At 43.0% G+C, this 25,662-nt stretch overlaps 1 protein-coding gene across 1 annotated transcript in view; it reads left to right on the top strand.

The window, feature by feature from the left end:
• ROBO3 (roundabout guidance receptor 3) overlaps positions 1 to 25,662 on the top strand; it is a 207,191-nt gene that overhangs the window by 157,581 nt on the left and 23,948 nt on the right. Inside the window, exons 10-14 of the mRNA XM_089652131.1 lie at positions 11,896 to 11,977; positions 12,101 to 12,269; positions 15,008 to 15,174; positions 15,973 to 16,094; positions 23,382 to 23,598. Of these exons, the coding sequence (XP_089508257.1) occupies positions 11,896 to 11,977; positions 12,101 to 12,269; positions 15,008 to 15,174; positions 15,973 to 16,094; positions 23,382 to 23,598 (757 nt within the window). The remainder of the gene's footprint in view (positions 1 to 11,895; positions 11,978 to 12,100; positions 12,270 to 15,007; positions 15,175 to 15,972; positions 16,095 to 23,381; positions 23,599 to 25,662) is intronic.

Genomic DNA, 25,662 nt, shown 5'->3' with positions numbered 1-25,662 from the left:
TTTGCGTCTGAAATTTTTTTTTAACTCTTCCAGTTCCCAATGCTATCCAGAGCCTTTTTTCATCATGAAAAGAGTTTTCAAGGTACTCAGATGGACAAAACACTGAACACAGGATGTTCCTACCAAGCTTGTCACACATGGTAATGACCAATTCACACCTCAGACCTCTCCCACCTCTGGGAACAAAGATATGTTAATGACCATTCACACCTCAATTTCCTCATGAAGACCCCCTGCCAGGTGGCCTTAATGACTCACTCCAGCAGACACCTTCCCACCCTTGGAAACAAAAGAAATGTTAATGAGCAACTCACACCTAAACTAATCTCAACATGTACTGCTGTCTCTGCTTCTACTCTACTGTATTTCTCTGAAGCAGTCTGAAATAGTTAATAATTTACCACTTTTCAGTGCATTCTGGGCATTTGGAAGGTTCTCCTGTGCTTATCTTTAAAAAACACTTTTAAATGCGCATAAACGCATTATGCAAATGCAGCTAAACAGACGTTTTTTAACCTACGTTTTCCAACAGTCAGTTTTTATCGTTCAGAAACGTCCCGTATGCAGTATATGACATTTTTGGTTTTAAGTTTAGGTATAATTTAACAGAATGCGATGAAAACTTCCTAAAATGGTGTAAAAGTAAATGTGACAGATTTATTGGATGAGCTGTATGAAATATTTCCCACTAGGATCACATGGGAAGGACATGGATACATGCAGACGTGTCACACATACAGCCCTGCTTATCCCAGAGCAGATCCTTCTGTCATCCCATAGCAGCGACCTGTTCTCGGTTTATATCGCCAACAAATGACCAGCCAGTAACCAGCACCCTCTGATTACAAAACGCTCATTTACATAGCACTCAGCGCTCTGCCTGATTAGTTATTAGAGGCGAACATTCCACTCTTTATTTAAATATTAATGACACATGTAATAAAGAAATGAGCTGCGAGTCATTAGCATTCATTTGCATCGGTGATGAGGACGAGCGTATTGATAAGTGAGAGCGCAAAACTTCTCCCTAATTGCACTTTATGTGAATTATCACTGTAGATTAGTGTGGGAAGTGGTGCAGATAGCTGGAGGTGCTAAATTAATGGACCGTTCTCCATTATTGTCAGTCACTTGAGATGTTGGGGAGATCTGCTGCCGTGCCCTCTAGTAAGATTAGTGATAAAGTATGCAGAAGAATGTCCTCCTTCCAGATTCACAAATGTGCCCAAAATTTTTGCACTTCCCCTGAAATGGATATGCAGCACTACCCCTGAAGGAGCCGCTTGAATGTTTTCCATTGGCTCTCCTTGCTTCGCCTCGCAGCCAGGCACAGTGTATTTCTGCAGCCAAATACACTCACACACTTCCACTCGTTGTCTTCAATGACCAGTCTAGGGGATGTTTTGTTAATGAAGTTTTATTGTAGAACTGGGGATAGGGATGGGGAATGTAGTAGGATTACATTATTCCATTATACAGTGTTTATATAGCGCCAAAGGGTTTGCTCAGCGCTATACATTAAAGTGGGGGGACAGTACAAGAGACAATACAGGAACAATACAATACACGAGGGGTTCGAGGGCTCTTTCGAACTTACAATCACGGGGGGAGGGGGTAGAGGTAGAGGAGGAAGTGGCTGTGGGGGATGGAGTGGTAGGAGGAGTGGAGGAGAACAGCTGTTAGGTGAGGGAGGGGTAGGCTTCCCTGAAGAGATGGGTTTTCAGGGTGCGCCTGAAGGTGAGGAGGGAAGGGGATAGTCTGATGGATTGGGGTAGGGAGTTCCAGAGGATGGGGGAAGTCCTGGAGAAGTCCTGCAGTCGGGCGTGGGAGGAGGAGACCAGGGAGCTAGAGAGTAGGAGGTCTTGTGAGGAGCGAAGGGCACGGGTAGGGAGGTATTTGGGTATCAGGTCAGTGAGGTAGTTTAGGGCAGCGTTATGGATGGCTTTGTATGTCAGAGATAGTAATACTCCAAACTGAGAACTAGTCACACTGAGGACATCTAGATGATCTCTTAGTAGAACACTTATGAAGTCTTGGCTGACAGTAGATGGCAGACTTCCTTGTAACATATAGCAGCAAGTAGTTTTTAGGAGTGAGCAAAGTCTCTTTTTGCAGTAGTAGTAGTTACAGGGCTGAGCTCTTCATTTATAAGTCAGTTATGACAGACTGTGAAAGCCCAAAGGTAACGTAGCCGAGCAAAGTCCTTTGAGTAAAGTATGTTGGTGCTTCACTGTAAGCACACTGCTCCAGAGCAGTGTGCCCGACCCGACAGGAAGGAAGACTGTTAGTAAACAAAGCAGCCCTCCTCCTCATTGGAGATCCTTGGTAATCACCGGGCGCTGGCGGGTAATCACCGGCTGGGACCCGGTGATTGACAGACGCAAATGGAATTAACATGTAATATCCCGCCATTAACAGTTTAGATCTGTTTAATGGGCATGGAGGAGGAGGGAGGGAATGGGCTGCCATTTATCCAGAGTGTATACCCCACGTGCGACTCTATAGTCACGTGGGCTACTTAGATAGGAAAAAAGAGAAAATTAATATCTTAGAAGGGAACTAAAACTGGAGCATGCTCAGTAGACATTGCAACCACTGGTCTACACAATCTCAGGCTGCAGTGGGGACACCGACATGGAGGAAGGGACAGTGAAAAGCAGAATTAACCAGGTTTTTTTTTTTTTTTGCACAATATATAAAACTTACCCCCTAGTGCAGGGGTGTCAAACTGGTGGCCCTCCAGCTGTTATGAAACTACAAGTCCCATCATGCGTTTCGGAGTCATGCTTATAACTGTCAATCTTGCAATGTCTCATGGGACTTGTAGTTTGGCAACTTCTGGAGGGCCGCCAGTTTGACACCCGTGCCCTAGTGATTATGAGTATGAACAGCATGTACTGACAGTTTTTAATGATGTGAGTTTAATGACCCTTTAAGTACATATAAACCTACAGTCTATTTTTCGCACAGTGTCTCAGTGTATACAGTTTTCTTAAGCAAAACTTTTTTTTTTTACTTTTTTTTTTTTTTATCTGTTGCAAATGTTCTTATCTGGAGACCCTGCCAACAACATAGCTTCCTATCGCTGGCTGACAACACTAAGGCTGGCCATACACTATACAATTTTCTTACAGTTTCTGACCAATTTCCTTTTTCTTCCGATTTACCTTCCACTATGTAGTGCAAGGGCCTGCCTGATTAGATACAATTGAAAGTGTTGTTTAGGTTTGACCTCATATTATATGGTTTTTGGTAAATCTAAAGCAAATATCTCAGGAAAATTGTATAATGTATAGTCAGCCTTAGCCACTGCCTTGCAAAAAGCAGCACTGTTGCTGGCCTACTGTGCAAACGTTTTCAGTTGGTCGTTTGGCTGCTGATCAGGTCTGTGCACTTCTACAGCTGAAAGTCCTACAGAAGGAGTACACATGGCAGGCTGACTACATTGCTGATCACTGCAAGGCTGCGTCTTAATGTTGTCAGCCTGCAAAAGGAAATGCTGCTGCTATCAGGATCTTCAAGTAAGAACACAGATTGGTTTAACTCCTTCCTGCTCAGGGGCGGACCTACCATTTGGAAACTCGGGTACTGCCCGAGGGCCCGGGGTCAGTAGGGGGCCCCATGAGATGCCCCTGGTACCTTTTTCAAAGCCTTTTTGAGTTTGGGCAAGGACACAGGGCCCCATGATCCCCTATTGCCCGGGGGCCCCATGCGTTGTCAGTCCACCCCTTTCTGCTAGTTGTGCACATATTTGTGGCAGTGTAGAGGTGGCGTTTAATCCATGATGCTACATCCAGGCATACAACTAGCATCCCTGTTCTGTGCTGTAAGTGCGCTTAAAGCCTAAGTTCACCTTTGCGGATGTTACACGTTCCACCTGTTTTTTGGATGGAATACTTTAACATGTGCCCACTCCTGCAGCCGCTGCATCTAGTGAAAGCAAGCAGGGATCTTCTCCCCCTCCTTGCTGTCGCTGTAAAAAAAAAAATGCAGCTGAGCCTACCCTGCCACATTATTCATTCTCAGAGTTCTGTGAATGGGAAACTACAAGTACCGACAGACGAATTTTCACGGCTTGTAGTCTTCAATGAACTACCACGGTGCTGTTGAGCGTTCTGGTAGTTCATGGTCTCTTCCTATCAGTGTGTATCTGCCTGCCTTTACAAGCAGACAGGTACACTGACAGGTCTGCAGGAAGCCTGCATGGCACCCGTGATCTGCTGAACGCGAATACAATGCTTACAGTAAAAAGAAAATGAAAGAAAATGTTTTGTTTTTTTTTTATACCTGCAAAAAATGTGCATTTTATAATTTTTTGAGAAAGTGAACTTATCCTGTGATCGCGTGCTCCCACCACTGTGACCGCTCTGCCAATCACAGCTACGAACCATTGTTTAGAGTCAGGAGCCAGTACGATGGGCTCCCAATCACATGATCAAAATGAGCGCAAATTATAGTGATGGAGAAGCCGCGGTGATAGGAAACTTCTAAAGAGCTGGCTGGGTAAGGAAAACTGTTACAGTGAAGAATGATGCCAAACATACTGAAAAATTGTGGATTGCGCTTGAAGGAATTACGTATTCATCCTATTCCCTTCTTACATCGGGATGGCTTGATCTGCACAGATTTGTGTCCCAAATGCAGACAAAGTAGTGGATGCGGTGGGGGCTTCTTCGAACGTGTCATGTGGTCTCAGTATAGGGAATAAAGATGTTTCTGGCAGGGAAGGGATGGTGCGTTCACTCAGCACCAATCAATCTGCTCAGTAACAGCGCTGCCACATAGATCTCTCTCTTTGGACAGTAGATGGTGGGGACCTGCTGGGAGCAGGTCCCCTTGGCAGCTGCAGTTTACCCATTCCATTACCCATCTAGACACAACTTCCTTACAGACATGTAGGAATGCAGTGGATGGTATTGAAATAATTGTTACGGATTTCAGTCATTGGGAGTCTGTGGGGGGGCTCCACTGCCAGCTGTGTGCGCCTCTGAACTCTGGCTGCCCCGCCACGCAGCGCTGAGTAGATGCAGTCATACATTTTTAATTCCAGCCTTGCAAATGATTTTACTGTAGCTGTGCTTGATCTGATGAGGGCCTGTTTAATATTTTACCACCAGCCAAGAGGAGGACTGCTGCAGAGAATTAAATATGAATTTCAGTTTTCCTACAAGGGAGCACACAGGGCCAAACCTAGAGTGCTGCTAGACAGAGATCATTCTGAAAGATGGAGAGCTATTTATTTCACATATATTCTTTTCGTCTTCCAAATGCAAATTCAAATTTGCTTTGCAAACCTTAGAACTGCCAGAGCAGGTGGGAGATTATGGGGTCGGTGTACACGTATAAGAGGAAGAGCCCAGGAACATGAAAGATATAAAGGATATATGTATAAAGCAGCTTTTCTCAACCCTTTTTACTCAAGAGGAACGAATTTTCAGGTCTTGGAAAACCCTTACTAAAACCAATTGGTTGGGGGTCAACGAGAAACATGTCTCCTTGCTTTGGTGGTCAAGTAGTAGATGTGTGTTGTAGAAGCATTGGAGCTCAATCTATTATATCCCTGAGGAAGAGGGGGAAAGCATTAGATCCCCACTTTTTTGTATTTTAATAACCTTTCTACTAGACATATTCAATTGCTATGGCGCTCTCAACTTTCATATGTAGAATAAAAACCCTTACATTGGTGCCACCCATTCAGTTGGCTAAGAAGATAATTGGTCTCATGCTGATGGCTTTGCCAAGTTATGTTGGCCCTAGAAATATACAGGCACCATAAAATGGGCGGTCAACCAGTCACAGCTCTAGGAACCCCCAGCAACCTCTACAGGAACCCTGGTTGAGAATGGCTGGTATAAGGTATATAAGGGGAGGATTTCCAGAAACATTGTCCATGTAAAGGAAATATGTATAAAGGTATTTAAAGATGCAGCCAGGAATATTGTCAGGTTAAAAGATATATGTTCAACGTGTATAGTGTGTGTAAAGGGAGGAGCCCAGGGGATATATGTACTGTATACGTTATATAAAGAGTATATAAGGGGAGGAGCCAAGAAGCATTGCCATGGTAAGGGATATATGTATACTGTGTATATGAGGAGAGGGGCATGGTCAGGGTAAGGAATATATGTGTAAGGTGCATAGGGTAACCCAGGGGCGGACTGACAACTCATGGGACCCCCGGGCAATAGGGGATCATGGGGCCCCTGTGTCCTTGCCCAAACTCAAAAAAGCCTATGAAAAAGGTACCAGGGGCATCTCATGGGGCCCCCTACTGACCCCGGGCCCTCGGGCAGTGCCTGAGTTTCCAAATGGTCAGTCCGCCCCTGGGGTAACCTATGTTAGCATGAAATATGAGATTGATTTACTACAGGAGTTGAGACTGTTCATACAATAAATGTAGTGCTCACTTTAAATCTCAGTACTGTCCCACTAACTGGAGATATTTCATGCACCACTGTGATAGTGAACCTTTGCTATAAAAAAAAAAATTATATATATATATATACACACACACACACACTTACCCTGCTCTGTGCCATGGTTTTGTATAGAGCAGCCCCGATCCTCCTCTTCTGGGGTCCCCTGCTGGTGCTCCTGGCCCCAACCCCCTTCTTAGTACCCCTTCTCCCAGCAAGCTGCTTGCTAACCCCCTTGCTAGTGCGGTCTCGGTCCTGAGCCCTGCTGGCTGCTTTCATTGACACAAACAGCAGGACTTTCCACAACTCCTCCCCCACCGCTCCCTCATCTTTGACAGCGGCAGGAGCCAATGGCTGTCACTGCTATCAGTCTGCCCTGTGAGGAAGGCAAGAGCGGAGAGAGCCGCTGCTGTCATGCACAGTGCTGGATTGAGATGAGGCTCAGGCAAGTACAGTATAGCCCCAGGTTCACATATATGTGGGCTGCATTTTGCGCAGGCATAAGAGCCCATTCATTTGAATGGACTTCCGTGCCCCGTGACACGCAAGGAAGAAGTCCTTGCACTTCTTCTGAAAACGCAGCCTGCACGGGAGCCTCGGTTCCCAGTACGGTTGCGTTTTCTAGTGCGGGCGGTAGATTTTCATGCAGATCCGCAGCTGCAACCCCTGCACATATGTGAACCTAGCCTAAGGGGGCTGGAGGGGGATCCTCATTACAAAAGGGTTTTTTTTAACCTTTACAGCAAAGAATGCATTCTGGTAAAAAAACCTTAAGGCTTTAGAGTGACTTTAATTAACGCATCCTAGTAATTCTGCCTTTTTGATACCTTTCACTGCTTGCAATATTCCAGCCCTGATGAAAGGGGAGTACATGAAAGACAATGGGTGTCTTTTGGGTTGTGGTTTTACATTTTAGGCAATAAAAACCTGACGGCATCTGACCATTTCCTATTCTATCCAAAACTTATAAAAAAAGTTTTGCCTTTACATACACTTTAAGCTCCATAGACTTTCGAAGACTCCCATAATCAGTTGTATATCTTCACATATACTACCCAACTGTGGCTTCAGGCTGCCGAATCTTCCCACCGGTGGAAACTGCGCAGCGTCCCATTCTCCGCACAGACCTGGTGATTCCTCCCTCCCATGTTTGTTTAGTAAATATTGTATTCATAAATGGCTGTTTCATGTGTGTAATGCTGTACAAGCTGCGTCTCTCTCAGATCTACAAACTTCCACGAACCTTGTCGACCTTGAATTACAAACACGCTGTCATGTTAGGAGAGTGTTTGATGTTTCGCCTCCTTGATACGAGGTCTCTTTTGTGCTCATCAAAGCTCTTGTTCAAACAGCGGCTTGGAACTCAACTCATTTCATCTCGCTGTGCTGACAAGCAGATCTGTTTGTTTTTCCTTATTCTTCCAAAGACAGGTATGTGTACCTGATCTGCCCCAATCGATCTCCACCTTACACAAGCCTAGCCGTGCGTGAAAGTCAAAGATGAATGTATTAATAATACTCCGTGTGTATATTTGTACCTACGTGTATATACAAAGGGTGATCCAAACATCCATAGCCGCACACAGAAAGAAAAGAGTCAGGATCTTAAAAGGATTTTTTATCGTTCAACACAATCTCGTTTAACTACAATGCAATTGTTTAGATCAGCGTTTCTCAACCAGGGTTTCTCCTGAGGTTACTAGGGGTTCCTTGAGCATTGAGAAGTGGTGGATTGATCTCCCACCTTCACTGATCACCAATGCAAAGGGGTCACTTTCCATTACTTCTAAACTGACCTCTGTTAGCGTGGACACTAAGTACGCCGCATTAGTTTTTCTTATATTGAAAACTTTCTTTGACGTATTAAATCGGGCTGAGGAATCAAGAGCTGTAGGCATAATCCTTTTTCAGAAGGAGTTCCTGGAGAACCTGAAAATGATTTCAAGGGTTCCTTAGGGATAAAAGGTTGAGAGAGGCTGATTTAGATGACAGCGAAGACTTATGATTATGTCCTGGAAAATCCTTAAATTATCCCTTCCAAAACGTCTTCCTGGCCAATGATCTCATATTTGTATATTTTTGGAGGAGGAAATGGTCATTGGGGGCAAGGCCTGTAAGTAAAGGGGGAGGGGGGGGGTTTGATCTTCATATTCGAACCTTGTTTCGTTGATGACAGGCAAAGCAACAAAGGTATGCTTTGTGGCATTTTTCAAGTAAAAAAGGATTTTTTTTTCATGCATCTCTATGGCTTAGACCACGGGTATCAAACTGGCGGCCCTCCAGCTGTTGCCAAACTACAAGTCCCATGAGGCATTGCAAGATTGACAGTTACAAGCATGACTCCAAAAGGCAGAGGCATGATGGGACTTGTAGTTTCGCAACAGCTGGAGGGCCGCCAGTTTGACACCCGTGGTCTAGACCACAGTTGGACCTCCTAGACCACAACTGTCAGAAACAAAACACATTATAAAATGCTATCTCTACCCTGATCGCAAGCCATATTCCTGTCATGCATGGATGTTGCCTTTTTGAATATTACACATTTCATAAATTCCAGCAATCCCTAAAAAAAGACAATTTCTTGTCATTGCTCTATCATAGTCTGAATTTCACAAACCTCATAAAAGTTCCTAAATTGTTAGCACTTCTGCCTGGCAGTACTAGGGTCGTTTTTCGAATCCCAACCACGGCACCACCTGCCTGGAGTTTGCATTTCTCCCTGTGCGGGTTTCCTCCGGGACTCCGGTTTCCTCCCACACTCCAAAGACATGCTGCTAGGTTAATTGGCTCCTGTCTAAATTGTCCCTAGTATGTATCTGTATGTATGAATGTAAGTTAGGGACCTTAGATTGTACGCCCCTTGAGGGTTAGGGACTGATGTGAATGTACAATATATATGTAAAGTGCTGTGTAAATTGACAGCGCTATACAAGTACCTTTAAATACAATAATAACTCAGTGCATTACAGCATAACTCAACCACAATGCATATACCATGGGGTTGATTAACTAAAGGCAAACAGACTGTGCAGTTGCACTCTGCAAGGGAATTTCCTCTAGAGCTTAGTAAATGAAGGGAATCTGCTAGCTTCATCCAATCATATGCAAGCAAAAATGTTTTTTCTTTTATTTTCTTTGCAGGTGATTGGGTATTATTTGCAAAGTGAAGCTTGATCTCATTTACCAAACTCTAGAGCAAATTCCCTTGCAGAGTGCAACTACACTTGCAAAGTGCACAGTCTATTTGCCTTTAGTAAATCAACCCCCTTGTGTTGTGGTGTGCTGCATGGTGTAACAAGGGTCTGTCTGCACGTTTTTCCATCTGTCGTGGTGTGTTGGCGGCCCATTGGCTAACGATTGTGCTTCCCTCACACGAAGCACGACGGACCAGTGGAAAGCTTAAAGCGGAGTTCCACTCACACTGTAAAAAAATAAGACAGCAGCTACAAAAACTGTAGCTGCTGACTTTTAAAAACACTCACTTACCTGTCCCACGATCCTGCGGTGTCCTCCCCGCAGCCCGTTTCACCGGCCGTCCTGTGCGGCTTCACAACCGGGTGCCCACTGCGCATTTGCGAGCAGCTGCACTTCCTGAATGGCCCCGTAGTCTTCTGGGACCTGTCAAGTGTCCCAGAAGACTACGGGGGGGGTGGACAACTTCCAATCACCTAGGCAAGTAGGAGTGGGTACCTGTCAAATTTGGGTACCCGCTCCCCAAAGGTGCCAATCCTTAATGGGGAGCAGGGGACCAGTCTTTAAAGTGGAACTTCCCCTTTTGTGTGGAGCTCCGCTTTAAGTGTGAATGGCCCCACATGGAACTCTCCTCAACACAGTGGATGGAATGGGAGTTGAGTGTATAGTGACAGCTGAGGCTGCTTGAACGGCTTTGGGATTGACGGTAAGAACATGGAGACAATGATGTGGTTTTGCCCCTTCCAGCCAAGAGTTTTTGCTGTCCATCACTTCTAGAAGGATGGCCGTTGCAGTCTGCCCACAGGAAGTAATATGCAGAGATTGCTGCGTAATGCAGATTTGGGGTGTAATATGTAGCCGTTGCCGCATATTCCTGACATGGGGTAAACATGCAGATTTTGATGCATATTCTGGGCATGGGGTGTAACATTTGGAGGTTGCTGTGTGCTCCAGACATGGGGGGGGCCACATGCAGAGTTCGACATGTATTCCACACAAGGGCAGAACACATAGAAGTTGCTGTGTATTCTGGACACAGGGCGTAACATGCAGGGTTGCTGCATATTTTAGACACGGGACTAAGGGCGGACTGACAACTCATGGGGCCCCTGGCAATAGGAAATCATAGGGCCCCTGTGTCCTCTCCCACACTCAAGCCTATGAAAGGTACCAGGGGCATCTCATGGGGCCCCCTATTGACCCTGGGCCCTCGGGCAGTGCCCGAGTGACTGAATGGTCAGTCCGCCCCTGCACGGGACGTAAGACGCAGAGTTTGACGCATTATATGGCCACAGGGTGTAGCACACAGGGGCTTCTGCATCTTCCAGAATGGAGTGCTGCTTCTGAGCTCCAGTAGCTATGCAGTGCTGTGGCATCAAATGGCAGGGTAAAGTGGAGGTTGCTCATGAATAACTTAAACAACATGGCGTGCACGCTAAATATTTGCTTAAAAATTGATGCAGAAATTCAGCGGGGAGTGGAGAACCTCCACGTTATTTTTGTTCTTTCCTTGTGTCGGAGTCAGAAGGTTAATGCAACTCCCATGTCCTGTGCGGCTAATAGCGACATTTCATCACAGCCGCTGCTTTTTGCCCAGGAAAAACAATGAGTCATGTCATGTGGGCTGAAGAGCGCTATGAGTTAATGGCCCCGGAGGAGCCCCGCCTTGCTGTCTGCTGTAACCAGGCTGGTGAATGCCAAGAGGTGCCCTGTACCTCCTACCTCATGGCTGCCTGAAATATATAAATGGGTATATGAGCTATAAACTGCACCTATAGGTGAGTTCTGCAGTGATGAAGGCTTTAGTGAATTTTTGGAAGCATGGTCTTTAAAGCCCAAAGATTTAGGGTCCATGCACACTGGCTTAAAAAATATGCTGCTCTTAGTGGAGTTTAGTGATTTGCCTGTAAAAGCAAATAATGTTACGTCCATGCACATTGGGTCATTTAGAGGCATATTTTAAGCTCAACATTTAGAGGCAGAAAAAAAAAACTTTTGTTTTGGTTTTTGAGAGTAAATGCGTTTTGCATTTTTTTTTTTCTACCAGAAAACCAAACGCTAGTATGAAAAATGTTCAAAATTAGTGGGTTTTTTTCCTTCCAAGAGCACTGGCCTTTTTTTAAGCCAGTGTCCATGGAGCCTTAAAATAAAACCAGGTGGTCAGCCCATCCTAGGAGAAAGCCGTGAGGGAAAAGGCTGTAGGAAATGGGGCTGCATGCCTAACTTCAAGGATTGGTCCAGCCTTGTGATACCATTCATGTTTAATAAGATGTCTGTTGTGTTTTAGGTGACAGATTCTGGATTGTACACATGTGTAGCAACGAGTTCAACAGGAGAGACGACGTGGGCTGGATTCCTAGATGTTCAAGGTAACCGGGCAGTTTTCATATATGGCCATGAAGCCTGCCAGATATCCTCTGTTTCTTAGAAGGGGATATAATGGATACTACTGTGTAACTACAGCTGATAGAATTTCTTTTTTTCCCATGAAGAAAAAGGATCCCCAGTAAATGTCCAGCCTTCAGAGCCAAGCCTGCTCCCTAGTGCTCCGTCCAAGCCTCTTGTCACTGATGTAACGAAGAACAGCGTCACTCTCACATGGAACCCCAACCCACAAACCGGGAGCACCCAGGTCACCTCCTACATCATCGAGGCCTTCAGGTGAGCCCTCGATTTAGCACTGACTTCACATTAACTCCCAAACCTCTTCTTTCTGCAGCTTAACATTCTAATACATAGGTCCCTCACTGTTGATCTTTGTTGCAGTTGTGAACTAATTGGTGTGCACCTTTGCATGCTTATAGTTCAGAGATCACAGCTGTTAATTACAGCCAAGGGCTCAAATGATAGATTGGCCACCAATTGTTGTGGTTGCTGATCGTGTGATCAGCCAATTATGGATATCACATACAGGCTGAAGTTTGTTTCACATAACTTATGCAGCCTGCAGATTTACACTCACAAAGAAATAGAAATGCAATGTTAGATGTAATTACAGTATTTAAAAAATATATATATAGTAGAGCTGTTGTCAAGTTAAATTTGGTCTTGGACCACAGGAAAATGTAAGGTATACCTACTCCACCGTATCAGTCCGGTAGGGTTGCATTGGAAAGCTGGGGCTCAGTTTGGGCTCTTGTCTGCCTGTACACAGTGCAATTATTATGACAATAGTCCTGCATATGGTTCTGAGTTCTTAACTATATTGGCCATAAGACATACAGCTCAATAAAAACAGTATGCCAGCACATTTCAGCCAAGATGGCCTTCAAGCTATGATTAAGGCCGTCTTGGCTGAAATGTGCTGGCATACTGTTTTTATTGAGCGGTTTGTCTTATGATCCACAAATGGTTGAGAAGTCTGGGCTGTGTGCTGGACTATTATTCTATAAATTTGTTTTGGGCATCTAGGCTTCAATGTCTATTAGGTTAATGGATCAGGCATTTTGAAGAATGTCATGTCAGGAGCAGGGGCGGACTGACAACTCATGGGGCCCCTGGGCAATAGGGGATCATGGGGCCCATGTCCTTGCCCACACTCAAACCACACCCAAAAAAGCCTATGAAAAAGGTACCAAGGGCATCTCATGGGGCCCCCTACTGACCCAGGGCCCTCGGGCAGTGCCCGAGTTTCCAAATGGTCAGTCCGCCCCTGGTCAGGAGCACATACTAATAATGACCAATCAGGATTCACCATTCATCAGAGTGCATAAGTTACACTAGTGAAAGATTGCTACAGATTATTACATCGGGGTGGATTTACTAAAGGCAAACAGACTTTGCAAGTGCATTTGCACCAGAGGTTAGTAAATGAGGTGAAGCTTCACTTCACAGAGAATACTCAATCACATACAAAAAAAATGTTAACAGAATTTTTGCTTGCACATGATTGGATGATGGAAATCGGCAGAGCTTCAGCTCATTTACTAAGCTCTGGAGCAACTACACTTTCAAAGTGCACAATCTATTTGCCTTTAGTAAATCCACCCCATCTTGTCCATTTCCCATGTAAACGGTCATAAAGTTTGTATTGTTGGCTAATGATGGCTCTTTTACCTCTGCGCTGGTGGGGAAATGGCTGGATAGCCAGATCACAGTATCAAATAGTCATCACAGCAAACTGGTGTTTTCTGAACTGCAATTTTTTGAAATTTTGTTAATAAATATAATTTTTTTCCCTTCAATTTGGGTTTACTAAGATGTTGTGATTTTTTTCAATAGTAGCCATTTAAAGAACTGACATGGCCAGTTATGAGGTTGCCATGTCCCACTGGATGGCTGCCGTGGCCAGTCTTATGTAAAGCTCAGGCGCTACAAGTCCACATTACCAAGGCCTGCACTCCTCTTCATCACTATTTCATGGCTGAGATCTCTGAGTAATAAAACACAGCCCAGAATTTCAGGACTTAGTGACTTCCTCGCCCTGGCGTCGGGTCAGCGGTTTTGCAAACATTTTGTTAGCGTGGGTGCTGCGTCCGCATTATTGGGCCAGCCGTCACCATCTGCTTTGTTCTTGCCCAAGATTTACAGTGAGTGCAGGTGGTGAACAGTTTAGTCAGCAGCAAAAATCTTCTGCAAACATAGAGGCAGGAAAATTCCCCCATAAATCAGAACAGGGGGGGTTGTGGCGGGCAGAGGCTGGGGAGCAATACGACATCTACATTGTTGTGGTTTTCCAAGCACTGTGAGAACGGGGATAAAATAAATACGGATCATGAAATATTATACAAAGCGACCAGTGAACATGGGAATCCAGAGACACATTTCGGACATACAGAAGCAAATAGTTTGCGCATAAGGACAAAAGGTCTTCTAATAGCCAGTTCTCCACATTTGTTTGTATAGTACAGTTATTAGAGAGGAATCCTGCTCCCCTATTTATTTTGGATGTCACCCATTTTGTTATATAGCCAGGCTTTTAAAATGGATGTAAATCTTGTCAATATCCTGGTTGGGATGGATAATCTAAAAATGGGTGGGAGAGAGTGTTATCCCGGGTTCCCTTCTGTGCTGGTCATATGTATGATAGCCTAGGCACTAGGTCATGTGACTTCTTCTGGGTTCAGGTGGGCTGATCTTAAGCCGAGGACATATAACTACCAAAGGAACTTGGTGCAGTGTTTTCTTTGAAAAAGATAAGAAATTCAACATATCCATTACGCTTTATTTACCTATTCCAGCAAGACTTTACTTTTAAGAAAAACTTTTTTAGTGGCCTTATAGTCCTTTATTAATATATTTAAACAAGGAAGACAACATGCTGCCCTTACACACAAGGCAGTGGATTCTCCTCCACCCGCTTTGCTGCGTGGGGGTATTTGCAATGTACATTGCTGTATTTACCAAAGATCAAAGATACTCCAGGAGCAAGCTTTTAACTCGTATGTATTCTTTTGCAGCCAATCAGCGGGCAGCACCTGGCAGACTGTGGCAGATAACGTGAAGGTGGAGAAACACACAGTGATTGGCCTAAACCCGAACACCATTTACCTGTTCATCATCCGAGCAGTCAGTTCATATGGTCTCAGTGACCCCAGTCCTATATCGGAGCCGGTGCGCACTCAGGGTAAGTCGGTCAATAGTATGAGGACATCTACTGTGACCAGTGCATGGTGAGGGGTCAGGGAGCCCATGACCCTTCCATCTTCTTTCTACACAGGGGATGTTGTTAAATTCAGTAACAGCTATATCCTGGCGATATACTCTATATTATTATTATACAGGATTTATAGAGCGCCAACAGTTTGCTCAACGCTTTGCAATATAACGGGAGACAATAAGTTCAATACACAAGGGTTAGGAGGCCCTGCTCTTTGGAGCTTACCATCTAAGAGGTCCAAGAGCGCCCATGGGTCACTTTTCGAATCTTTAATCTCATTTGTGACCACATACTACCTGCAGATGTTTTTCACTAGCAGTACCATGCTAGGACATGCAGGATCTGGGCGCATTTGATGTGGGAAGCATGTAGGAACTAACAGAGAGAATAATCATCTCACAGATGGGGCCACCAACCAACAGATGCCATCATCAGTCTGCATTTACCCTAGGTGTGAAAATTGATGGGTCTCATTCATCAAAGTATCTGAAATAAAATGTCTAGGTTGCTGACTCAGAAGTAACCCTGCACAAGTAGAATCTGGAATTTTGTCTGTGAGTAACAAGGTCCTCTAAGGCCCATGGGATTCATGAGGATCAAATTGTATTAACTGGTCATCTCCAAATTATATTTACATATTTTTTTTATACTGACACTAGATGAGCAATTGGCCCTATGATAGTCTTTTATATGTCCAGTAATCCAATGGATAGCTGGTTCTATCAACGTGGCTCTGAATCTTGGGTTTTTGTGATAATTTTTCAGATGTCAGCCCTACCCGGCAAGGCGTAGACCACCGACAAGTACAGCGGGAACTCGGAGAAGTGGTGGTTCAGCTCCAGAAGCCGATCATTCTCACCTCCTCCACCGTGCAGGTCACTTGGACGGTAAGTGGAATTATTAGGTGCCAAATGCTTTTCCTGCAGTGGAGTGATCACAGGAACAGAGACAGGATTGATTTCATGTATAGAGTAAATTGTACTTGGCTCACACACCGTATGTATCCTATCTAAATGGAATTCCACCTGTCAAAATAATTGTTTGCAGAAAATTCCATCTGTAAGCCTTTACCTGCTTTAAAAACGTCTCTCATATGGTATTCATAAGCTGCATCTTCAAGGATGTGTGTATGTGTCCAAATCTAAAATGCCGTTACCCCATCTGCATCTGTCATACACAGACCAATATTCTAGCAGTTCAAAGAGGTTGATTTACTACAGGCAAATAGACTGTGCATTTTGCAAAATGCAGTTGCTCCAGAGCTTAGAAATTGAAGTAAAGCTTCACTTTGCAAAGAAAAGCCAATCACGTGCAAGGAGAATAAAAAAAACAGCATTTTTGTTTGCATATGATTGGGTGATAGTAAAGGAGCAGAAGCTCTGCTGACTTCTAAGCTCTGGAGCATCTGCTGGGATGGATTTACTAAAGACGAATGGACTGTGCACTCTGAGAATGCAGTTGCACTCATTTTCCCCAGGGCTTAGTAAAGGTGGTGAAGCTCTGCTGATTTTCATCATCCAATCATGTGCAAGTAAAAAAATGCATTTTTTTTTACATTTTCCTTGCATGAGATTGGGTATTCTTTACAAAGTGAACCTTTACCGCATTTATTAAAGAACATGAGTGCAACTGCACTTTCAGAGTGCACAGTCTATTCGCCTTAGTAAATCAACCCCAAAGTCTGAAATCTGCTCGCTATGATAAAAAAAAAAAAATCTCAATCGTCAGTTTCCAATCTACTGGAAAATACTTGGCTTTGAAACATATACCATCTCCTCTCCTATACTGGAATTGCATAATCTAAATCCACTGCACACTGTGAGCTTCTCAAAATGTGCATTAGAAGCTGCAGCAAGTCAGAGCCTGGCTGGAGGACGTGCAGCATCATCTAGCACTTTTCTCCCCAGCCTGAATGTCCCTGACCCACCCCTTTCATTCATTTTAGTTCTTTCAATTATGCAGAATCAAATTCCCATGTGGCAGATAACCAAGCCAGTCTGTATGTAAATATATTCTGCCTAGGACCACCCACTCCTGCATATTTGCATAACTCCTCCCAAAATCCAGCCCACCACTGAACTGAGAAACTGAATCATTTAACCACTTCCCGTCTGACCCATGTACATAAACGGCCAGACGGGAGCAGTGCAGGAGCTGGTGGCCGTTTATAAATGTCCTCCCGCATTCCCTGCCTGTGTGCGCTCCCTGGGAGTGCACAGCCCTGCGATCTGGTGCCCGCTGTGTCCTCCGGTGACACTGTACTGCTAGGATGACAGTATTTTAAAAAAAAATAAAAACATAATAAAAAAAAATTAAAATGTAAATAATTTTTTTTAAATTATAATTTTTGGTTATAAACTCATTTGGGGTTTTTTTTTTTTTTTTTTTTACTAAAAAGATTTTGGCCAAGATTTATGAAGAAAGATTATTTGCAAAATTTTATAAGAAAAACACTTTTTGTTCAAAATGTTTGGACTTTTTCATTTATATAGCAAAAAAATAAAAATCACAGTGGTGAATAAATACCACCAAAATAAAGTTTTATATGTCTAAAAAAAATGCTTAAACATTCATATGGGTACAGTGTTGCATGACCGCGCAATTGTCATTTAAAGTGTGATAGCACTGAAAGCTGAAAATTGGCCTGGACAGGAAGGGGGTGAAAGTGTCCGGACTGGAAGTGGTTAAAATGTAAAAAAAAAAAAAAAAAAAAAAAATTATATAGAAAACCCTAAACTTTTTTTAATGTTTGAAATCTTTCCATCCTGTCAGCCACTTTCTGGGTTTGTGTACCCATTCTATTATTGTGGGTGAATGTCACCTACCTGTGACCGGGTTATTCAGTATGCACAACCCTAGCCATGCCACCAAAACAACAGTCAGGAACCACTGTCAATCATAATATGGGCATACTGAGTTGGCATGTAAGATTGTAGTCTGCCATGGGAGTGCACACTTTCCAGGGTGACAACACTGCTCCTTCCTAGTAAACAGCCCAAGGAGGGTTGTCACCCTGCGACAAGAAGTGAAGAAACACCTACTCCTGGCAGGATCAGCAAGTTGAATTGATTTACAGGAAAAATAAAATTTAGGCATGGTAAGCAACGCTTTTTTTACATTAACACCAATATCATAGATCATAGCTGGCAGAGGTACGTGAGCAGAACCATTTTGTCAGCCTTCTTATATGAATGAGTGTCTTATGCCTGGCCACTGTCATGTCTTCTTTAGCAGAATATAACTATAGTCCCTTCGCACACACTCCTGGAAGTATGGCTCATCAATAGAGGGTACTGTAGCTGGGACTGGAAACCTCAAAGGCAACCGTACATATATGGTCCAAAACGTTTTTTTATTCCAAAAAGATCACATCACAAAGAAAGGTGCAACGTTTCACAGCCACACAGGACCCCTTCATCAGGAATGTGATAGCATGTCCTCACATGCCTGAGGAAGGGGTCTTGCGCGGCTCCGAAACGTTGCCCTTTTCTTCGTGATGTGATCTTTTTGGAATATAAACCGTTTGGACCGTATCGAGATCCGTGGTGTGCTGGCGAATATGTACGTTTTTTCTTTAGCAGAATGACCAAAATTAAAAAAAAATAAACAAAATGGACACTAAAATCCACCTGGCTTTTTCTCTGGCTAGAGAAGTTGCGCATTTGTAGTGCAATACAGTTCCCTGTAGATAAATCAATCCATCTAAGCGTGATTCATGTTACTGGTTGTCATCTCCCAGCAGGATGTAATCCAGACACCTATCAGGTGGCAGCCATTATGGATGCCGTGTAATAGCAGCACTGACAGGTTTATTCTATGTTTTTGTGCTGTAATTCGGGTGCCAGATGTCAGGGACATTCCATTTTCTCTCAGACCTGTATTTCTACACTGTACAGGTTCACGTGATGCGACCTTGAAGCCTTTTCAGGCCTATCGCCGATGCTGGTAACGCAAATTAGCCACCATCCCCCACTAAAATAGGAGCCATTAATTGCCCTCAATGTCTTCTCAGAGATTTGGCATTTTAATAAGGTGCTTTAAATCAATATGTACCTTTGATGCGATGGTAACCAACATTACTAGGCCCAGTTGCCACTGGCAACCAGAGAAATTTCTGACCAGTACAAGCTACTAAGGTTCTTAATTGAATTTAGACACCCTTCCCCCCAACTGAGCAATTTGGGCAGATATGTGATTGTAGACAAACATCATATACCCGCCTATAGTTACATCACTGAAGCCTGCAATCATCTCCGTTCATTTGTATTTATTAAATTTTTTTAAATTATTTTAATATTAGATGTATTATATTTTTATTTAATGAATTTATTATATGTAATTTATTTGATAAATTGTATATTTTTTTTAATTTTGTTTATTGATATGAATTATGTATTTTATATATTTTCTTTTCATTTGTTTTATTAGTATGATTTGATTTTTTTATTTTATATATTTTCTTTTCATTTGTTTTATTAGTATGATTTTATTTTATATATTTTCTTTTTGTATGTTTTATTAGTATAATTTGATTTTTTTATTTTATATATTTTCTTTTCATTTGTTTTGTTTGAATTTTGTTTTTTTACTTGCTTTTTTAAAATCTTTATTAGTGATATCAACCCAAATACCTGCCTGATTTATTAGCTCAAATAAAAATTTTGACATTTAAAAGGTTTGCATATCATGTAATGGTTTAGGAACCTTGATTTTTTTTTTTCATAATTTATCATTAGAAAATTTTCAATAAAAAGATTTTGCTAATACTTTGACTGTAAAATTTTGATGCCGTTGTCACCCCAGGGGGTCAGCAGTCTCTGAAAAGGAAGGGGGGGGGATGAAGATGTTAAATTGAAAAAGAAATGTAATGGAGCAATATGTCTCTGTTTTAATAATTCGAAGGGTGATTTATATTGCATGAGATTATCGGAGAGGTAAATGTAGTGTAAAGTGTTCATACAATTACCGGCTTTGTCTCTCTGGGTGCCGCGGTGGTGGAGGGGGGAGAAGGTTATCCAAGGAGACGTATGAAACCGAACAGCTATTTAATCCTATCCTTTCCCTGAGTTCTAGCAGCATGAAGTTTATAAAAGATATTGTTTTATTTAATATGACTTGGGAGTCCGTCCCGTTTAATGCCGTATTAAGTGGAAGTCTTGGAGCATTAACTATCATTTTGTTACCAGCGGGCGCGTGTAGATTTTATTGCTGGAACAGCGGCGTCCTTATCTGTAAACTAAATCAATTAAAGAGAAAAAGTACTTAATGACTTGCCGTTATCCGCAGCGAGGTGTCACTAGTATATTGCAGAGCGGCAAGCCATAGGAGGATATTCTCAGGCAAATTTTCAGTTCTGGCTTCTTTGCCAAAAAACGCTGAATGGCTATTTTTAGGAGTAAATTAGTCCATTCATAATAAAAATCTGCCACTTCAGTATAGAATTTTCTTGTGATTTTAAAAAATGTGTAGTTTACCATTTGCATTTTTTTTTTACTGTAAAGGGATAACACATAAAAACTGGATACATTATCTTTTTTATTGGTAAAATAAATCAATTATGATAGCCCACCCTATTTGGAGTGTATGTTTGGTTTCTGACTGGTATACTGTTCCTTTATTACCTTTGTGTTCCCCCTTCCTTCCCCTTTTCCTTTCCGCAGGTTCTTCAATCCATGAAAATGTAAACTATGTATAATGTCTAACAATTCATGTGTTTTTCTTTTGTTGTTCTATGATTCTGTTGACATTACCAAACATCAATTGGAACATGTACGATTGTGAACCTACTTACCCCCTCCCCCTTGTTCCTCCCCTACTGTATTTGTTCATATTTAAAATGAATAAAGATTACTTGAATATAAAATAAATCAAGGAGATTAAAAAATACTGGAGATCAGAATTTTCTAAAGATGTAATTGAAGTCCCCATTTACATCTTTCTGATATGATGCACTGCATAGCAGCGCACCACAACAATGAATTGTGTTGCCAATAACAGATCTATTTTTGGACATTTTGGTGCAATGCCAGCCCTCTCCAATGAATGCGTTAATGCAACACATGTTAATGCACATGACTAGTGCACAAGAGAGAGGCTAATCCAGACCCAATACACCACCATATCACCCTTCCATACCAATCCCCTTTACGAATTCTATTACAGAAAACATAACACCAAAGTGGAGTAAAAATGGCCTACACAAATATTAACAAATCAACTTTAAATACACAAAAAACATTCCTTAAAACAGAAACATATAGTTGTTGGTCTTCGAAGGCACCAAAACCGAACCGAAACGCACCTGCAGAAACCAAATTACACTAGGCCTCCAGCCGCAACACACCGGCTCGGAGACAAGCATACCATCCGCAGTGCAGCACCACCACCTTCCAGTTAAACCTTGGTTAACTGGAATGCCCCCGGGCACACCATACCACTGATGTGTCCCACACCATTATTTGTACCTTCCAAAATAAATGCCGCCTCCAAAGACCAACAACCGCACACGAACCGAAATAACCCCCCCGGGAGTGACACATTACCAATAAAAAACAGGGAGGGCAGGAGGGAAGCTCATTCTTCTCACGTCCCCCCACCGACTGACCCCCCACCCCAAGGTGTAGCAGACACCCCACCTACATCCCCCAGCTACCAATCAGGTCCCAGCCATCCCTTACAACCCCACCTCGTGCTATCCTTAACCCTTTCCTGTCTTCCTTACCACTCTAGGCCTAGTCATGCCTGCCCTTCGCTATTTATTTTCCTTTCTTTATGCTACGGGCATTTCTAATGTGCATTTTATGCTCCTTTAACGCAGTCCACCAGCACACAAGGTCTAGATCAGGGGTGCCAAACCGACGGACCTCCAGCTGTTTTGAAACTACAAGTCCCATCATGCCTCTGCCTTTGGGAGTCATGCTTGTAACTGTTAGCCTTGCAATGCCTCATGGGACTTGTAGTTTGGCAACAGCTGGAGGGCCACTAGTTTGACACCCCTGGTCTAGATGGACCCTGAAGGAAACTATAAAGAGGGAAGTTCATATTCTACCACTGCTGACTCCTCTCGCCTTGAGATTCCTGTGTCCCAAGTGTCATGACTGTCCAATGGCTTCAGCTTTAGTGTTTTGAGTCATTGTGCTCAAACGGTTATAACTCCACTTGGTGATCATTCCAAAGCCACAAGGCAGCCGGGCAATTAAAATAAAAAATACAGGATATGTATTCCTATAAGGACATTTTTTTTTTTTAAAGGCTGGATTCACTCTATGCATTGCCTATTAATGTGGCTTGTTCATTTTTATTGAGCTGCATCCCAAAACAAGGACAAAAATGACTTTCACCTTTATAAACAAATGATCCACACTGCAGTGCCATTTTTATTTTTTTTATGCCCAAATCACTGCATTGGAAAGTGAACCATCTTTGCGTTATGTGTTGCTGAAAGCAAATAACGTGGAATGGATCATGTGCAGGGGTGTATTTACCACAAGGCAAACAAGGCATTTGCCTAGGGCGGCATTTTTCAGGGGGGGAGGGGGCAACACTGCCTCTTGGAAGAAGGGACACGCGGCATGGGGACCTGGTGGGTTCCAAGACGGTGTATGCACAGCCAGTCTCTCGTTTCTTGGGATGTCCAGAGCTGTGAAGGTGAGTGTCTTAATCTCTCTCGCCATTGGTAGTGAAAGGCTCAGGTGGAGGGCAGGGGTGTTCTTGGTCAATGTCAGGCTTTTTCTGCAGGGGGGGCGCCAATTTTTGTGTTGCCAGGGCAGCACAAAAGCTAAATACACCACTGATCATGTGTTACCGATGCGTTGACTTAAAACTAATCCTACCACAACTCGCAGGTCTAACCCTACTCCACCCAAATCTAATGTCAACTGAGGACTCTATGCCCCCTTCACCTTCTTATCAGACTTGTATAAATAGTTTTCCCTGCAGTAATTTGTCTTCAATCTTTCTGAAAAATGCTTTACCAAAGCAGCCACCCTCTTGAATCTAGATTGGCCAGAATCGTTTTAAAATGTTTCATCAACTGCAATTTTAAGGAAAAAAATTCTTATTTTTTTATAATGTTGATTCTGTAAGTTTTTAAACCTGAAAACCTTCTGTTTCTATAATGACCATTTTTGGTACTCTGCAATGTGCATGCTAATATGTACACTTCTCTGTTGCAGGTGGACCGTCAAGCTCAGTTCATACAGGGCTACCGGGTCATGTACCGCCCCAAATCCAGTGTTTGGGTTGTCCAAGATGTCAAGTCCCCAACCGAGCGTTCAGCGGTCTTGGTAGACCTGAAGCGGGGGACGGAGTATGAGATAAAGATACGGCCTTATTTTGATGAGTTTCAGGGTATGGACAGTGACGTCCTGTTGGTTCGCACACCTGAGGAAGGTAAGGAGTGGAGGGAAGTACTATGGAAATGATGACAGTTGGTTGTGAATGAGGTGACAACAGCTGGAAGTGCAGATTACTGAGAGGCACTTGTGTAGAGATAAGAATGAATTGCAGTTATCACTTTCCTTTCCTACTGTGTGGAAGAATCTCCAGAGGAATGTTAGGAATAGAGCAGTGTGGGGGATGGTAGCATTCAAGTGGGGCATATCAAGGACCCCTGTTGGCGGGATTTTGCCTTATATCAATGGCATCTGTTTAAAGCATAGTATACACTATCAGAAAATCATATGAAAAATACCGCCATCGAAGCGATCGTATGATAATCTGATCAACAGCACACAGCTTTCATCTAAAATTATTTGAAGGTACAAGCACAAAAAGTTTTCTCGTACGATACCGGATCATTTCGTCTATACAGTTTTTGTCCGAAAATACAATACATATAAAATACAATGAATTACATTACTTCCGAATTTCTGTTCTGTCGCACAAGAATTTTTTGAACTTTAGTAACCTCTTCATATTCAATATGAGACTAGCATGCAAAAAAAAAAAAAAGGGACCATTTTTTGTCCGATAATCTCATCACATGTACTTGGCTTAAGATCGGTCAGAATTCATTCATAGGGGCATGTGACCTGCTTTAAGCTGTTTTGCATTCCCAAAAACAGGTATGGGCATGCAAAATCTGTCTGATGCAAACATTAACTGATCAATGCAGGGCCATAAGGAGACTTAAGTCCCAATTCAATAGAAACCGGCCAACATTGGATCCGTGTGTACACCTGCCAGTCTGAGAGTAGCCAGCTGAATGGGCATACTGGAAAACCAGCATCCAAAGGCTGCCCGCGCTGACTGGTAGGGCGGCGGACCTCCTGTCAGAATAGAATACCTCAGTGGGGAGATCGCTCTACTAACATTGGGTAGTTAGTACAGCAAGTACCTCCCAAGCTCTTCATTTTTTTTTTTTTCTCAGCCTGCTGGGTTGAACATACAAAAAAAAAAAAATAAGTGTACCCAGCATTGCATTCAGCAAACTCACTTTGCCATACCCGTAGAGGCATATTGTTGTTTGGAAAGATTTCTGCATGAAGGTTTTATTTTATCATAACTACCAAAAATGCATGGTGCAAGGGTGCCTGTGAAGTACTGAAGCATTGGTTAAGGATATCTCTGATATCTCAGTCATATACTTAAAGGAGGGGTGCTGGTTTACCTTTTTTGTCAAGCCTATGACTGTTTAATTCTTGAAGCATATTCCTAATTTTCAACACCTCTTGTGGCATGTTCAGAGTCTCTAACCTTTTCTGGTAGTATGCCTATAGTCTTGGGCCATCTTTTGTTGCATGTCAACAGTCTCTGACCGCTTCCTATAACATTACACTCACTGAATACTATGTGCAACTGTTTGGCAATGTCCAGGGCTACACCTGAGGCCCCAACATCAAGTTGACCATTGCTGTTCCTAAGACTTTAAAAGTTTTGGCTGGTTACACACAATGTGCAAGGAAGTCCGCGTTCTCTCTACTAAATTTCTGGGTCATAAGCCCTAAAATGTACACACATATGGGCCAACATAATTAGGACTGTGCTAATGAATGTAGAATAGGGGTTCCACTCAGCGTAGGAAGATGGATCCGCTGTAGATCTTTGCAACATCGGTTTAGTCTATGCCTGGACACCTTATGTAATCCCATCCTATACCAAATCCCAGCTTCCTCCCATTCAGACAATGTGTGTTCGTGTATGAACCATCAGATCACCAGCATGGGCTTGCCAATCATAACATTTTATCAGTGCAAACACTGCTCACTGTTGGATGTATGATCGCAGGTTCAGCTGTCTGTAGTATCTTTTCCTCCTACGATATACTGTGAGCTTTCCCTCCAAGAATGTTCTGACTTCATTATAAAAAAATCTTGCCATTCCTCCAAACTATTATCTAGTCTACAGGAAAAGGCCCTTACAGCCGAGTGACATCACAGTACATGCTCTAAAACGTTTTTATAACTAAACAAAAATGTGAACTAGTTGGATAAGCTCCTCATAGAAGGGAAAATG

Source organism: Staurois parvus, unplaced genomic scaffold, assembly GCF_062004578.1.
Source record: "Staurois parvus isolate SC_StPar_1 unplaced genomic scaffold, SC_StPar_1.0 ptg000671l, whole genome shotgun sequence".
Classification (NCBI taxonomy): domain Eukaryota; kingdom Metazoa; phylum Chordata; class Amphibia; order Anura; family Ranidae; genus Staurois; species Staurois parvus.
This window is presented reverse-complemented; position numbering and strand designations above follow the sequence as displayed.